The sequence below is a fragment of the Phascolarctos cinereus genome, unplaced genomic scaffold (assembly GCF_003287225.1).
Source record: "Phascolarctos cinereus isolate Bilbo 61053 unplaced genomic scaffold, phaCin_HiC Scaffold_726;HRSCAF=1367, whole genome shotgun sequence".
Taxonomy (NCBI): Eukaryota; Metazoa; Chordata; class Mammalia; order Diprotodontia; family Phascolarctidae; genus Phascolarctos; species Phascolarctos cinereus.
Window position 1 is genome coordinate 282,932,763 of NW_027556098.1, and position 15,379 is coordinate 282,948,141.

Sequence of the window (15,379 nt, forward strand, 5' to 3'; positions counted from 1 at the left end):
CTGACCTTGATGTTTTCAATGTCTGACTAAGCTCCAAGCGCTCCATGGTGCCAGCTTCAACCACCTTTTATGGCCGTTGGAACAAGTTTTTCTCATTTGCCCATTTCATCAGGGGAAGTCTTCGCTTGCTTGGGGCAGACATCCCTCTAATTTCACCTATAGGTTTGAAGCCTGTTGATTACCCTACCTGGGTCAGCTTGTCTCCTGAGCCAATTTTACCAGGGTGTGGCATATTACAGTTTCTTGTACTTTAATGTTGTTTAAGTCATTGTTTAGAGCTTTCAACTTCAATGATACTTAGTTGTGCAGAGTGGTAACTTAAGGGATTTAGTGAAAAAGAACTGGGTGGTATGTTACTAGGGGAAAAAAGATAAACTCTGCTTTCCCTCTTCTTTTATACTTATTGTTCCCTTTTTCATTATTGTTAACTTTATAATTGATTCTTAGGTGAGCCCTTTAAAAGCAAAGGTCATATGAAGGATTCTGTATCTTCTGATCATCCTTAGGTTTGGTACTTGTAGCATCGGGAGCTTCATTGGTCTTTGGTCATTGAGTGTTTTTCCAGTCTTAAGTAGCTCAGATAATGAAGGTCTGACTTTATATCAAATCACTTTGTTGATAATACTAAAGGGGGGGCGGGGAAGGAACCAAAATTTTCCTTTTTTACTTAACTTGTTCCAAAGTACAACATAATCTTGTACACAGTATTTATTTAGAGTTTATGTTAAGTAGTTCGAAATTACTGTTTTTCTATTTCCCAAAATTCTAACAGTTGTTCCTGACTTTACAGAATTGGAACAAACTTTTCCACATTTACATCATCAGCTCTTTCATACTCTGGAACCAAGCCCTAACTTGGATCTCTTATCACCTCTTTCTCAGTCTGGACTTTCTCAAGACTTGAGCAAGGTATTTGACATTATGTATTAATAGAACTTTTAAAAATAAGTTATTATTATGATGGAACTTGATCTGTAAGAAGGCAGGCAAATAAGAACTGGGAAGAAAAATAAAGAAAACTTTAAGTACTTTGTAAAAAATGTAAACTCTCCAACTTACCTTAAGTCCCAAGAACACTAAATTCAGAATTTTAGAAAAAAGACATTTTCGTGTAGTGATTTTTAAGTTGGAATTGTGTTTGAACATGGAAATTATTATTCTTCTATTAACCTGTGTTAAGGTAATATGGTATTTGTCAGTGTGATATTAATGTGAAAGCATCATAGCAATGACCACATTGGCTGTCCTATGTCATATTTTTGTTATTTTTTTTTAACTTATGTGTGTGTTTCCATCAGACCACATACCCTTCAACCCCTGAAAGCCAAGATGCATCTGAGTCTCATGAAAGCACAGCCTCCACCACAGCTGTGAGGGCCAGCCTTCATTCCTCTCTTGATATAAACTTTCATTCTGCTATGAATAGAACAGGTGTCCCTCTTAATTCCTCCAAAACTGAAGATTTTCCTAAGGAAAAAATTATTTTGGGTATGTATGACCTAGGCAATTAAATAAGTTTCAACAAAAACCTAATTGGTAAGATTTCTTGGTTATCCTGAGACCAAATGAAGTATCATAAGCTTAGAAGGATCTCTTCAAAGAATTAGTTTTGGCCAATTTGTTATTCTATACACTTCTTTTCCACATTATCTCTTCATTTTCTTTCTGATTATCCATTCTTGGCCATCTGGAAATTGTTCCCATAGATTCACAGTGAATATTTTTAAGTGCAGGTTTCCTTAGGACACTTTATGATTTGGTTTGTACTGATGTGTCTGTAGTGAAAACACAAGAGTATTTAATTTTTGTCTTTTCAAAAGAAATCTTAAGGTTAATAACCAGTGAATACTGTTTTTGATATAATATTTCAAACATTAGTTTTAGTAGAGAAAGCTCATGGTCATAACTGATGGAGTTGCATGATTGTGTGATGTTTCTTCAGATGGGAAGAGTTAATGTGGGGTAGTAAAAACTAAATATTGTTACCTATCTAAATTCTTTGGCTTTTCAATATTAAGAAAAACTTCTCTTTCTATATCTATAGCTTATATATGGACATCATTAGTAATCATAAGGAAATTAAATAAATACTGGGAGTTGCTTGCTATATGTAACTTATTTACTTAAGTAGTATTGTTTTGGTGTGTTTCCAGATACCACATATATGTGATTAACTGATTTTTGAAAACTTTTTTTTAAACAGTGTCTGAAGAATCCTTTCAACCCCTTCAGCCTGAATCTACTCCAAATGACAGTAGCCATTCTACTGATTTACAAAGCATTGAAGCTGAAAGACCTTCACAAAACTTTAAAAAAGAAATATTTCCTCTTAGAAAGCAGGATGAGGAGTTCCTAATACAGAAGAGAAGTGCTGATTTATCTCCATCAGGGGCAGTTCTGCAGAGCCCAACTTTTAGTTCCTCTGATGATCCATATCTATTTGATAGAATGAGGGTGCCACATAGCACACCTTATGATTCTTCTTCAAGCAAGAGTTCAACAAAAGACCAAGTGCAATCCAGAAAGGAGGATTTGGGTTTTGAAGAATTATCCTATGAAATGAGAAGTCAAACAGAAGTTATTGCAGGTGCTCGGAGGGAAACAAATAGTAGGTGTGTGGTCAGAGATCCAGAGACACTTTTGGAAAGATCAGGTGGATCCATAACAAGTGAAGATGTGGAGATCTTTCGAAACACACCTCAATCACTGCCCTCATCATTCTTAATAAGTCTCAGATCATGTTCATTACAGAGCTCTATACCAGTTTGGGTAAGTGAGGTAAATAAATCCTAAAAGTAGCTACTAACTGCATTTGTTTCATGAGTCGGTAAAGGAATTATTCAAATGAATCTCAACATAGCACTTTGGAACCAGAAGAAGCTCTTTAACCAAGTGAGCCATCTGTCTTAGAGTTTCAAATACCTAGAATTAAAGGCCTATGCCTTTATTTTCATCATGGATTAAATCAGTGATGTCAAACTCAAACAGAAATGGACCCCTGTTGGATAGAGCACCGGCCCTGGATTCAGGAGGTCCTGAGTTCAAATCCGGCCTCAGACACATAACACTTACTAGCTTTGTGACCCCAGGCAAGTCACTTAACCCCATTGCCTAGCCAAAAACAAAAAGAAAAAGAGAGAGAAAAAAAAAAGAAATGGACCTCTGGGGGCTGTACATTGCCTTAAAAACCACAAATTAACATTATCTATATCTATCTTGTATTATATTTTTATTTTGTTAAATATTTCCCACAGGTGAGTTTGATACCTCTGGACTAGATGGTCTTTAAGTCCGTTTGAGCTTTAATATTATCTCATTCAGTGCTTTTCAATAAGGGTGGCTTTGTTCTTATTATCAAAGCAATGGTACAACAGGGTATGCAGAAGCATCCTACTTATTTGCTCTTTCTTTGATATTTATTAGTAGGATTGTAGGGCAACTAGGGTGGCATAGTGAATAGAATGCCACCTGGAGTCAGGAAGACCTGAACTCAAATAGTGCCTCAGACACTTACTAGCTGTGTGACTGGGCAAGTCACTTTACCCTGTTTGCCTCAGTTTCTTTATCTTTAAAATGAGCTGGAGAAGGAAATGGCAAACCATTCCAGTATTTTTGCCAAGAAAACCTCAAACTGTCATGAAGAGTCGGACATGACTCAGCGACAACGTAGTAGTAGTGTAGTAGCAATAGTGGTAGCCATGACAGCATTTTGACATAGTGCTTTTAGTAGGCTGTCCTTTGGATCAAAAAACTTGGGTTCAAGTTCTGCCTTTAGTGCCTATTAGTTTTATGATTATGGGCAAATCGCCTCTCAGTGCTCTGAGCACATGTCTAAAAGTATCAGTTACAAATGAGTTGCTCTTCTGTATCATTAATGACAGTTCATTGTATGGACAAAATCATAGGTTTGGACTTAAAAATGTATTCAAAGTAATATTTGACATTTTTGTAATGCTTTAAAGTAGCACAGTGTTTTCCATTCACCTTCTTAACAACACTATAATAGGTAATACATGTATTTTTATCTCTAGTGTATTACAAATAAGGAAGCTGAGGCTGTGGTTATGTAGCCAGTTAGTGTCAGAGGTCTTGGGCTCACACAGGAAATTAGCAGCAGAGATGAGATTCCAACCCATACTTTCTTATCTTTCTGTGTCATAGAACTGGGCTTGAGGAGTCAGAGCAAATGGCTATAACCAAAGTTTCATTTTGATAAAGCCTCTGTGTGAGGTGGAAGTGACTACTCACAAAAGCTTTTTCTGAAGGCTTACAGGTTTTACTAAGATAGAAAGTCTATGTATGTAGACCGAGGTGTGAGTATATTTACGTTCAGCACCTAAGGATTGACCACCCACAGTGATAATTTTCTTAAGGCCTAATGGATGAGAAATTTTATTGATGAGAGGGAGTATCCTCATTGCTGAGACTGAATTCTAAGTACTGAAGCAAGTCAGTCTTTTGGAAACTGACAGGTCTGTCTTGTGTAATTTTGCTTCTGACTTGACACACACTTTTGTCACTTCCTGCTATCTGCATTCACTAGGTGATAGAGAAGATAGGTTCTCATACTCCATATAGTCCTGTAACTCAGCAGCTATTTAATATAGTCTTAACTGCTGTGTTCCACTGTATTCTGAAAATTCTTCTGCCACTAATATCCTATTAATTAAATTCTTTTCCTAAATGATATAATTTTTCCTTCATTCCCTCAACTATTCACTGCCACTGTAGTATGAAAACGCAAGCATTAGACAACTTTTATATTAACCAAAAAAGCATTCCTGTCTCGTGGACATGCCAAACCAAGATAAACCTCACAGTCCTTTCAAGAAAATATTTTTTACAGGCAGTAAGATTAGTGGGAGACTGTTACTCAGGTTACAGAATTGTTTTTTAATCTGTTCCTTTTTTTTTTAAACATTGGCACACTATTTCAGTGGAATTAATGGAATCCCAAAAGTTAGGGTTTTTGTGGACTTTTTTGTGTTTTGGTGGACACCAGTTTGTTTTTTTCCTCCTTTAAACATACCTGCTCCATGGCAACTTCCCTGTTTATTTTATCTTAAGATATAAATAGATACTAAAATTTTTATTTTATTTTGAGAAATAATAATTTATAAGAGCTACCTTCTTTACATTGCTGTTTAGGAGACCACATCTGGAAATGGTATCATGGAAGAGGCTGAACTCACTTTAATCAGCTCCAGTGACAATAGTGTTACAGATTCAGATTTGGAAAATTTGATCCAAGAAGAAAACAATGGGAGTGAATTGAAAAGCAGTTTTCAGGTAAGTTTTACAAAGTTACTTAATTTAATAATACTTCATTTATATAACAAGCATAGCTATCTGACAGTGGAAGAGCAGGAAATAAGCCAAAAATAAATGTGGGCAACTAAAATAGATGTCATAACAGTAGTCATTGAAGAAGGAATGCATGTTTGAGTTAAGAAATTAGCAAGATCATCTCTAAAGTTTTATAAATTTATGTGATGTTTTTTGCACGTAAGAAGACCTAAAGTCCCTACATTATAATTAATTTGTTCTTATTTTACACACATTTCTAACACATTTTTGTTATGTGCTTTTCTACCCCAGAACAGATTACAAGTAGAAATTACCAGTGGTCTGCTAATGAAGCATGATATAATAATTGGTGTTTGCAATGATGATCTTCTCTTATCCAAAAAAAGGCCTTGTGAAATCCTATGTTAAGAAATGAAAATACATGAGATAATTTAAAGGTTACTATAAAAATGATTAAAATTTAGGGCAAAAACTTAGTGAAATTTTTTCTAAAATTTACCATATGTTTAATCTGTATGTATAAGACATTTATTTGGAATATGTTTTCTGACTATTAAACATGTTGAAAATGAAGGCTGTGTTTAGGAAATCCTGATACTGTTTAACAAGAAAGTATGTGCTACCTCTGTTTCCACTTTTGGCTTATCAAGCAAAACAAATGGATGCTATAAAGGGTCAGTCCTACTTGTTATCTTTACTAGCAGTGTGACCCGCTTCCACAGGTAGTTTTCCTCACAAATAAGGTCTTCTTTCTCTATCTCACACACTTCTGTACACATCAGCATTATGACCAGCAGGCATGTGGTCATGAAATATTGATTAACCAAACTGTTGAGCCAGTAGAATATTCTAGTTCTTTTAATTTTGGTCACTAAAATAAAATAGTAAGAATCTTGTTAACTTTGGAAGATACAGTCTGTTGAAATTCACTGATTGTTTGATTATCAAGGGAATTTTTTTTAAACACATTTGGAGCATTTTTACTATAAAGGATGATAAACCTTCTAGGATTAGGAGATTGGATGCAGCCTTCCTTCAGTCAGAAGGTCAGAAGCACCCCTGGAATCTGAGGACAGCCGCTTGATTAGCCCTGAGTTCACAGTCCCTCCTTCCTTTGAGGGAGGCATTATTGTACAGGGGAATGTCATTGACTCTGGGATTATTTATTTACTTTTAACATTCTTTTCTTTTTAAATTGTGAGATCCAAATTCTTTCCTTCCCCTGCCCACTAAGAAGGAAAGCAAAATTATATAAATTATACATGGTGAAATCATGCGAAATATTTCCTTATTAACCACATTGCCAAAAAAAAAAGCAAGAAAACTGTACTTCACTTTGCATTCAGAGTTCATCAGTTCTCTCTGGAGGTGGATAGCATTTTTTCATCATGAGTCCTTTGGAATCGCCTTGGATCACTGTATTGATCAAGTCTTTGATAGTTGATCATCATTATAACATTGCTCTTAACTGTGCACAATGATCTCCTGGTTCTTCTCACTTCACTTTGCATCAGTTCATATTGATCTTGTCATGTTTTTTCTGAAACCCCCCCTACACACACACACACAGAGCACAGTAGTAATCCATCACAATCATATACCACAGCTTATTCAGCCATTCCCCAGTTGATGAGTATTCCCTCAATTTCCAATTCTTTGCCACCACAAAAAGAGCTGCTATAAGTATTTTTTGTACATGAAGGGTTTTTTTTCCCTTTTTCTTTGATCTCTTGGAGATACAGACCTAGTAGTAGTATTGCTGGGTCAAAGGGTATACACAGTTTTATAGCCCTTTGGGCATAGTTCCAATTGTTCTCCAGAATGATTGAATCAGTTAACAGTTGGGTCAGCAGTTTGAGTATACCTATTTTTCTTCCTCACTTCCATCACTTCTCATTTCTGGTGGGTGTAAGGAGATAACTCAGAGTTTTAATTTGTATTTCTCTAATAAATAGTGATTTAGAACATTTTTTCATATGACTATAGATAGCTTTGATTTCTTCCTTTGAAAATTGTTTGTTCCTGTTCCTTGACTAATTATCATTTGGGGAATGGCACTTATTTTTGTGAATTTGACTCAGTTCCCTATGTATTTGAGAAATGAGGCCTTTATCAGAGAAACTTGCTATAACTTTTTTTGATGTTACTTCATTGTTTATGATACTTTTTGGTGAAATGTTTCTCAGATTATCACTTTTATATCTTTGATATATATATTTTATATCTATTTTTGCTTTTGCTTTGTCTGAGATCATGATTGCTACCCCTGCCTTTTTTACTTTAGTTGATCATAATAGAGTCTGCTCCAGCCTTATGTGTGTCTTTCTCTTTCAGAATGCTGGATTCTGGTTTCTAATCCATTCTGCTGTTCCTCTGTTATGAATTATTCCATGTTATGTCATCTAATTCACAATCATAGTTGTGATTACTAATTGTGTATTTCTCTGCATCCTGTTTTCTTCTGTTTATGTTTCTCTTTTTGTCTTGTCCCTCCTCAAAAGTCTGTTTTGCTTCTGTCTGCTTTTGCCTTCCCTAATCTGTTCTCTTATTCCCCTCTCCATATCTAATCCCCTTCCCCTCTTGTTTCCTTCTTGGATAAGATAGATTTCTGCACCCAACTGAGTGAGTCACCCAAGCATTTATTAAGCAGTTGTTGTGTATGCCAGTCACGTGTTGTATGATATATATCCAAAGAAAGGCAAAAGACAGATAATCCTTGCTCTCAAGGAGTTCCTGGTTTAATGGGAGAGACATCATAAAAACAATTCTGTACAAACAAGCTGTAAACAGGATAAATGGGAGATAACAAAAAGAGAAGTCACTAGCATGAAGGGAAATTGAGAAAAGGATTTTTTTTCTGGTTCTTGAGGGAAGTCGGGATGTAGATGTGAGGAGGAAGAGCATTCCAGTATGGGGCTTTTCTGATGACCGAGAGATAAGCCCATATCAGGTCTATAAGAGGATATCCACCTTGTTCAATTCTGTCAGAGCCTGAGTTCCACCAGCATAACATTCAAAAACCCAGCTTACCTTTTATACCACAGTAAAATACAGTGGGAAAACCTGAATTCCAAACTGATCATCACTCTTCTTTCCTGTCATTCTGATATTTAAAAACTCTTAGTGACCTACAGTGTAAAGTTCATATTGCTTTGTATGAATGAATGTATTTAGGCATTCATTTAGCACTTACTGTGCCAGGTGCTGTTCTAAGGGGACAAAGAGAGAGAGTGTGTGAGCGAGTTCTCCTTTTGAGAAGAAACTCACTTTCTGACTATATAAACACAAAGTGATAGTTTCTTCTCAAAGGAGGTTACTTTCTGATAACTTAGGAACAGCGAGGTGGTACAATGGATAGAGCATGGGACCTGGAGTCAGGAAGACTTAAGTTCAAATCTAGCCTGAGACACTTAGTAGCTATGTCCCTGGACAAGTAATTTGACTTCTGCTTGCCTTAGTTTCCTCATCTATAGAATGGAAATAATGATAGCACTTACCTCTTAGCATTGTAGTATGTAGGCAACCCCATTGCGTAGAGAAAAAAAAAAGATTAACATTAAAAAAACTAAGGGGTTTTTTTTGTTTTGTTTTTTGGGTGAGGCAGTTGGGGTTAAGTGACTTGCCCAGAGTCACACAGCTAGTGAGTGTTATGTGTCTGAGGCTGGATTTGAACTCAGGTCTGGTGCTCTCTCCACTGTGCCACCTAGCTGCCCCAAAAACTAAGATCTTGGCAAGTGGTCCCATCGCTTCCTGGCAAGTGAAGGAAGAAAAAATGGAAGCAGTGTCAGATTTTATATTCTTGGGCTCAAAGATCACTGCAGATGGCAACTGCAGCCATGAAATTAAAAGGCATTTGATCCTTAGAAGGGAGCTATAGCAAATCTGGAAAGCATATTAAAAAGCAGAATCATCACCTTGCCACCAAAGGTTTGTATAGTCAAAGTTATGGTTTTCTAGTAGCAGTGTATGGCTGTGAGAGTTGGATTGTAAGGAAAGCTGAGCACTACAGAATCAATGCTTTTGAATTATAGAGCTGGAGAATACTTTTGAGAGTCCTTTAGACAGCAAGGTGATCAAATCACTCAATACTTAAAGAAATTGAGGCAGGTAGGTGGTGCAGTGGATAGAACACCTGCCCTGAAGTCAGGAGGACCTGAGTTCAAATGTGGCCTCAGACCAAGCACTTGATACTTACTAGCTGTGTGACCCTGGGCAAGTCACTTAACCCCAATTGCCTTTAAAAAAAATACTTAAAGATATTATTTCAGTCTATTCACTGGAAGGTCAAATATTGAAGCTTAAATACTTTGGCCACCTAATGAGAAGATGGGACTCATTGGAAAAGACTGATTTGGAAAAAATTGAATGGAAAAGGAGACAGCAGAGAATGAGATGGGTAGTGTCATGGAAACAACAAACATAAACTTGGACAGACTTTGAGAGATAGTGGAGGATAGAAGGATAGAAGTGAAGGGATATGGTCCATGGGGTTACAAAAAGTCAGACATGACTGAACAACAGTTATTTAGTAGGTAAAGACAGCACACATGGAGAATGGCCAGGTAAAGGCATTTTGTTCTTGGGAGTCAGTTGCTGTGGTGAGTTAACCTGTAGGCAGTTATTAGACGTCATTTCCAGAAGGAATAGTAATATTAATTTGCCCACTTTGCCTAGAGCAAGAAATAGAAAGGGGTATGAGAATAGGGGCCATTATGCTTGGGACTGCAGGTCTAATGGCAGAATGTCAAGATTTACCAAACGGATGACAGAATGAGATGTGAAGCATAGACTGATGCCTACTTAATGAGTTAGGTAAGTAGGACATGATATTCAAGGTACCACATAATCAGACCACAACAAACCTTTCTAATATGCTCTCCCAGTATTCCTGTAAATGAACATTTTACTCAAACTAAATTTGTTTCATTATTGACTGATTTTCACATTACAAAAGGGCAGTTTATCATTGGACCTTTACTAGAAACCTTTATATTCTATTGAATTCTTTCAAATCTTGTGTTTCACTGGCATAGTCCAGAGTAACTTCCTCATGACAATGAAGTATAGTAGTCTGATAGTAGTGCAAAATTAATCACCACTCTCATCATGTCATTCCAACATTCAGAAACTTTCCATGGCCTGAATTTTATGTCCCACTATTTTCTCTGAATAAATATTTTACTCCAAGTAAATTGGTTTCATTGTACATAGACCATACCTTGTTTAGGTCTGCTTTTCCTTAATCTGGAATCCATTTCCCCTACCCTTTCCATCTGAAATCCTGCCAATTTTTTTACTCCCTCAACTCACTGTGACCTCTGAAATGTTTACGATTTCTTCAGCTGATTTGCCATGTAATGTACATTGCCTCATGTTAATTGTAATGTTTTCATTTAGGAATGTCATGTCTTTATAATATGTATTATGTAAATTTTTTTGTAAAGTTGTAAACACTGAGGCCATTGTTTTTCATCCTCTGCCCTTTGAGCACTCCTCTGCTTCCAACATTCTAATAGAGTAGTCATTGGATTTCCATTCTAAGAACTCTAATAGGATAACACTCACTACTCATTTGACTTGGTGAAAGTTCAGATTGTCAGGACATTTTTCTTGTATTGACCCAAAATATACCTTTCTGCAGCATCTACCCATTGCTTCGAGTTTTTCCCTTTGAGGCCAAACACAATAAGTTTTATCTTCTCCTTTTTAGCTCTACCAAGTCATGCTCGTGTTGTGACTGCCAGAATAATCTTATGAATGGATTTGGTCATGTTCTTCCTCCTCAGAAAACCTCTTTTGTTCTTTTATTGAGTTGATGAAGTAAAGGAATTTATTTGCATTTATAAAATGTAATCTGATATTGATGTGTTTATAACATACTACTACCATTATACAGAACTATTGTACAGTTTTCAAGTTGGCCAGTGGAAAAATCCCACCCATTGTTTTTCCACTGTGATTGGCAGAGTTTCTGAAAGCATTAGAGGTTAATCAGCTGACTGACATAACATTATAATAAAGATCTTCCACAAAGTATAACAAAAGTGGGGCCTGAATACCAGTTAACTTTGTCATTTCCTTCACATTTTCAATAATAATAAAATCATAAGACAAGTAAAAAATACATCAGCTAGGAGTGGGAGAATAGTATATGAAGAGGAAAACTAGATTTTTAGAAATAAAAAGATCTTTTCTTAATATAATAAATATATAATATTTACATATATAATAATATTACAAAAACTGCTTTAAAAATCATTTTGGTTTCAGAAGATCATCTTTGTAAGACATGATGGGGAAGCCATGGTTAACAATTTATCTGAAAAGGTGGAATTTTAGTTTACTGCAAGTTGATTATGAGTCAGAGTTATTGTGAGGATCCATTGAAAAAACAAATGTAAAGTGCTTTACAAAACTTCAAGTACTATGTAAATGTTACCTATTATTACTAATATTACCACCACCAATATTTGGGATTGTCCTTGGTTGCTTATGTTTTGAATATTTATTTTGTATTGAATATTTATTTTGTATGCTCGTGCTATTAGCAAAAGGTGTTCTCACCTGTGAGGACAGTAGAAAGAGATGTTTTACCCTTTCTGGAGGTCTAAAAAACATTACTTATTCTTGTTATTAGATGAAACAAGATTCAGAGTTGAAAGAATCCTCAGTTTGGAAACCAGATTTAACTGTTACAGAACCTCCTGAGGAGAGACCATCATCCTCCTTCCAGCATCCAGGTAACCACAGGATCTTAGATCTAGAGGTGGAAGGAACTTTACAGGTCTTCTAATTCTGCCCCCTTTGTTTCACAGATGAGACAGAAATTCAATTATTTGTCCACAGTCACATAGCTAGTAAATGGGAAAAACAGGATTTGAACCCAGGTCAAGTCCATTTTATTCATTATACCATTTAATCTCATGTACTGCAGAAGTTCCTTTGGTGATAATCACAAGGCCATATGGCCACTAGAATAATCATATTGAATTCCCTTGAGGAAATCTATCTTACCCTACAGGAAAATAAGAAGGGGAAGGGGATAGGAGACCCAGGGGGATGATAAAGGGGAGGGCAGTTTGGGAGAGGGGGTAATCAGAAGCAAACACTTCTGAGGAGGGACAGGGTCAAAAGAAAGAGTAGAATAAACGGCAGGCAGGATAGGATGAAGGGAGATATAGTTAGTTTTCCACAACTTGACTACTGTGGAAGTGTTTTGCATGACCACATGTATAACCTGTATCGAATGGGTGGGGAGGGAAGGAAGGGAGAAAATTTGGAACCCAAAGTTTTAAAAATAAATGTTAAAAATTGTTTTCACATGCAACTGGGAAATAAGACATACAGGCAATGGGGTATAGAAATCTGTCCTGCCCTACAGGAAAATAGAAGGGGAAGAGGATAAGAGAAGGGGAGGGAGAGATAGAAGGGAAGGCAGATTAAGGGAAGGGGTATTCAGAATGCACGCTGTCTTGAGGTAGGGGAGGGACGAGGTGGAGAGACGATTTGGAACTCAAAATCTCATGGAAGTGAATGTTAAAAATTAAAAATAAATAAATTTAGAGCACCGGCCTTGAAGTCAGGAGGACCTGAGTTCAAATTAGGCCTCAGACCAAACACTTGACACTTACTAGCTGTGTGACCCTGGGCAAGTCACTTAACCCCAATTGCCTAAAAATAAAAAGTTTTAAATTAAAAATAAATTAATAGAAAAATAAAATCCTGCAATATAATTTTAGTTATTGTGGGAACCATTTTTAAAAAGAAAAAAATTTGACAGCTTTGCTCACTTGGATTTTTCTTAAAAAAATTTTTTTTACCAAGTGTCAGAGTTGGAAGGAACATTCATTCAAACCCATACCTGAAATGACATTTGTACATCATAGCTGACTTTGTTTGGAGACCTACAGTGTGGAGAGAATTCATTACTTTCTAAGGCAATCATTCTACTGTTAGATAGTTTTAGTTGTTAAGAAATTTTTCTGTACATAAAACCTATATTTGCTTCTTGTAATTTGCACTCATTGCCCCTAGTTCTGCCATCTGGGGCTATGCACATAAAGTCTAACCCCTCTCCTAGGTGTTATCCTTAACTCCTTACTATCTCTGTCCCCACTATTGAATCTGTTGCCAAGGCCTATTGATTTCACTTTTGCAGCATCTCTTAAATACTTCCCTTCTCTCCTTTGATAATGTCATCATCCTAATGCAGGCCCTCATCACTTCACCCTTATGCTGTTGCAATAGCCTTCTGGTGGAAAGTGTCTCCCCACTCCAATCCATCCTTATTTCAGCTCCCAGAGTGTTTTTCCTAAATCATAAATCTGACCATGTCAAACTCTGTTCCCTCCCCCAAACTCCAGTGGTTCCCTATCATTTCTAGAATCAAATTCAAAATCTTCTAGGCATTCAAAGCCCTTCACAACGTGGCTCCTGCCCCCAACTTTTCCAGTCTTCTCACACCTTACTCTCTACCACATATTCTTCAATCCTGTGACACTAGCCTCCTGGCTATTCCATAAACAAGACGTTTCTCTGTTTATCTTTATGCCTGGAACGTACTCCCTTCTCATTTTCACCTTCTGGCTTTCTTCAAGACCCAGTTTAAATCCCATCTTTTATAGGAATCCTCTCTTAATTCTGGTGCTTTCCCTCTGTTAATTATTTCCTATAAATATCTTGTTGGTACATATTTGTTTACTTATTCTTTCCTCCATTAGATTGTAAGTTCTTTGAGAGCAGGGACTATTTTTTGCCTCTTTGTATATAACCATCTCTTAGCACAGTTGCCTGGCACATAGTAGGCAGTTATTCTGATTGGCCCAGAAGGAAAAATTAGGAACTACGCATAAAGGTTTCAGAGAGACTGATTTCAGCTGGATAGCTTTTATGTTTACTTGAATGAAAACATTACTAAAGATATTCAGCCACCAACATCCATCTTCAAGCTAGGCATATATTTAGATGCTTACTGTTTGCTTACTAAATCTGCCTTTATTAGCAGAAGCCATTGCCATCAGTGGGCAGCACTGATGAGGACATTGCCTTACCCCTGAAGTTTCTAAGTTTTGGGGAGGTATCCCTTCGTAATTTGTAACAGTGCTAAGTTCCTTCTGTCAAGATCATTTGTTCCCACACAAATCTAAAGAAGTGAACAGGAGTTATCCTATCTGCAAAGTCTTAGGAAGTTCTCTGTCATATATGAAATAAAGAGCATGTTTCTCTATCCAAAGAGATTTTCAAATGTCTGCACTGAAATTTTTCCTTTGTTTTTTCCTGCAAGCTAGGCAAATTGACCTCCTTTCTGTTCCTTATACATGTAGTATTCCATCTTACATTTATGTTGTATGAAATTGTTAGATACTTGTCCCCTCCAGTAAAACATACTTTCCTTGTGAGGGAGGAATTATTTCATTCTTGGTGCTTATATTCTCAGTACCTAGAACAGAGTAAATGTTTAATAAATACTTATTGCTTGATTGACAGACACATTCCAAGAATTTAGTTCTGCACCAGGAAGTTTACAAGAAGTGTTTGTAAAGAAGAATAATTCATTCGTTGAACAATCATCAAAAAGTCAAAAAGAAATTGAAAATAAAATTCAAACTTCTGGAAAATCTCAGCCTAAATCAGCTCTAGAAATTGAAAGTAAAAAGCACCCAGTGGAGAGAAAGCCTTCTGGTATGTTTCCTAGATTGTCACAGGCAGGTTGGGATCATTCTTAAGTAAGATAGAAAAACACAGTTTGGTTTCTGATTATATATAAAAGGCTTCCTGCCTCTCCCTTTGCAGATGTGAAAGACTGATGTGGAACACTATCTGTACTGTCAGAATTGTTCACTGTATTGGGTGGTAACTGCTTAGCTGAAGATAGATGTTGGTGGCTAAATATCTTTAGTAATGTTTTCATTTCAAGTAAACAGAAAATCTATCCACTTGAAATCAGTCTTTCTGAAACCTCTATACAGTACATGATTTTTCCCTCTGGGGCCAATCAGAACAAGTGTAATCCCATTTCTAAATGATAACCTAGAGATAACTATGACCTAATTCTGTGCTATGCTTCTCCCCT

The 15,379-nt window shown here is 36.4% G+C and overlaps 1 protein-coding gene across 1 annotated transcript in view; it reads left to right on the forward strand.

Annotated features, from left to right (window-relative positions):
* Positions 1-15,379, forward strand: part of CEP295 (centrosomal protein 295) — an 84,303-nt gene that overhangs the window by 59,905 nt on the left and 9,019 nt on the right. The window contains 6 exon segments of the mRNA XM_021000587.2: positions 791-909; positions 1,299-1,488; positions 2,204-2,769; positions 5,149-5,289; positions 11,945-12,047; positions 14,794-14,988. Coding sequence (XP_020856246.1) covers positions 791-909; positions 1,299-1,488; positions 2,204-2,769; positions 5,149-5,289; positions 11,945-12,047; positions 14,794-14,988 — 1,314 coding nt within the window.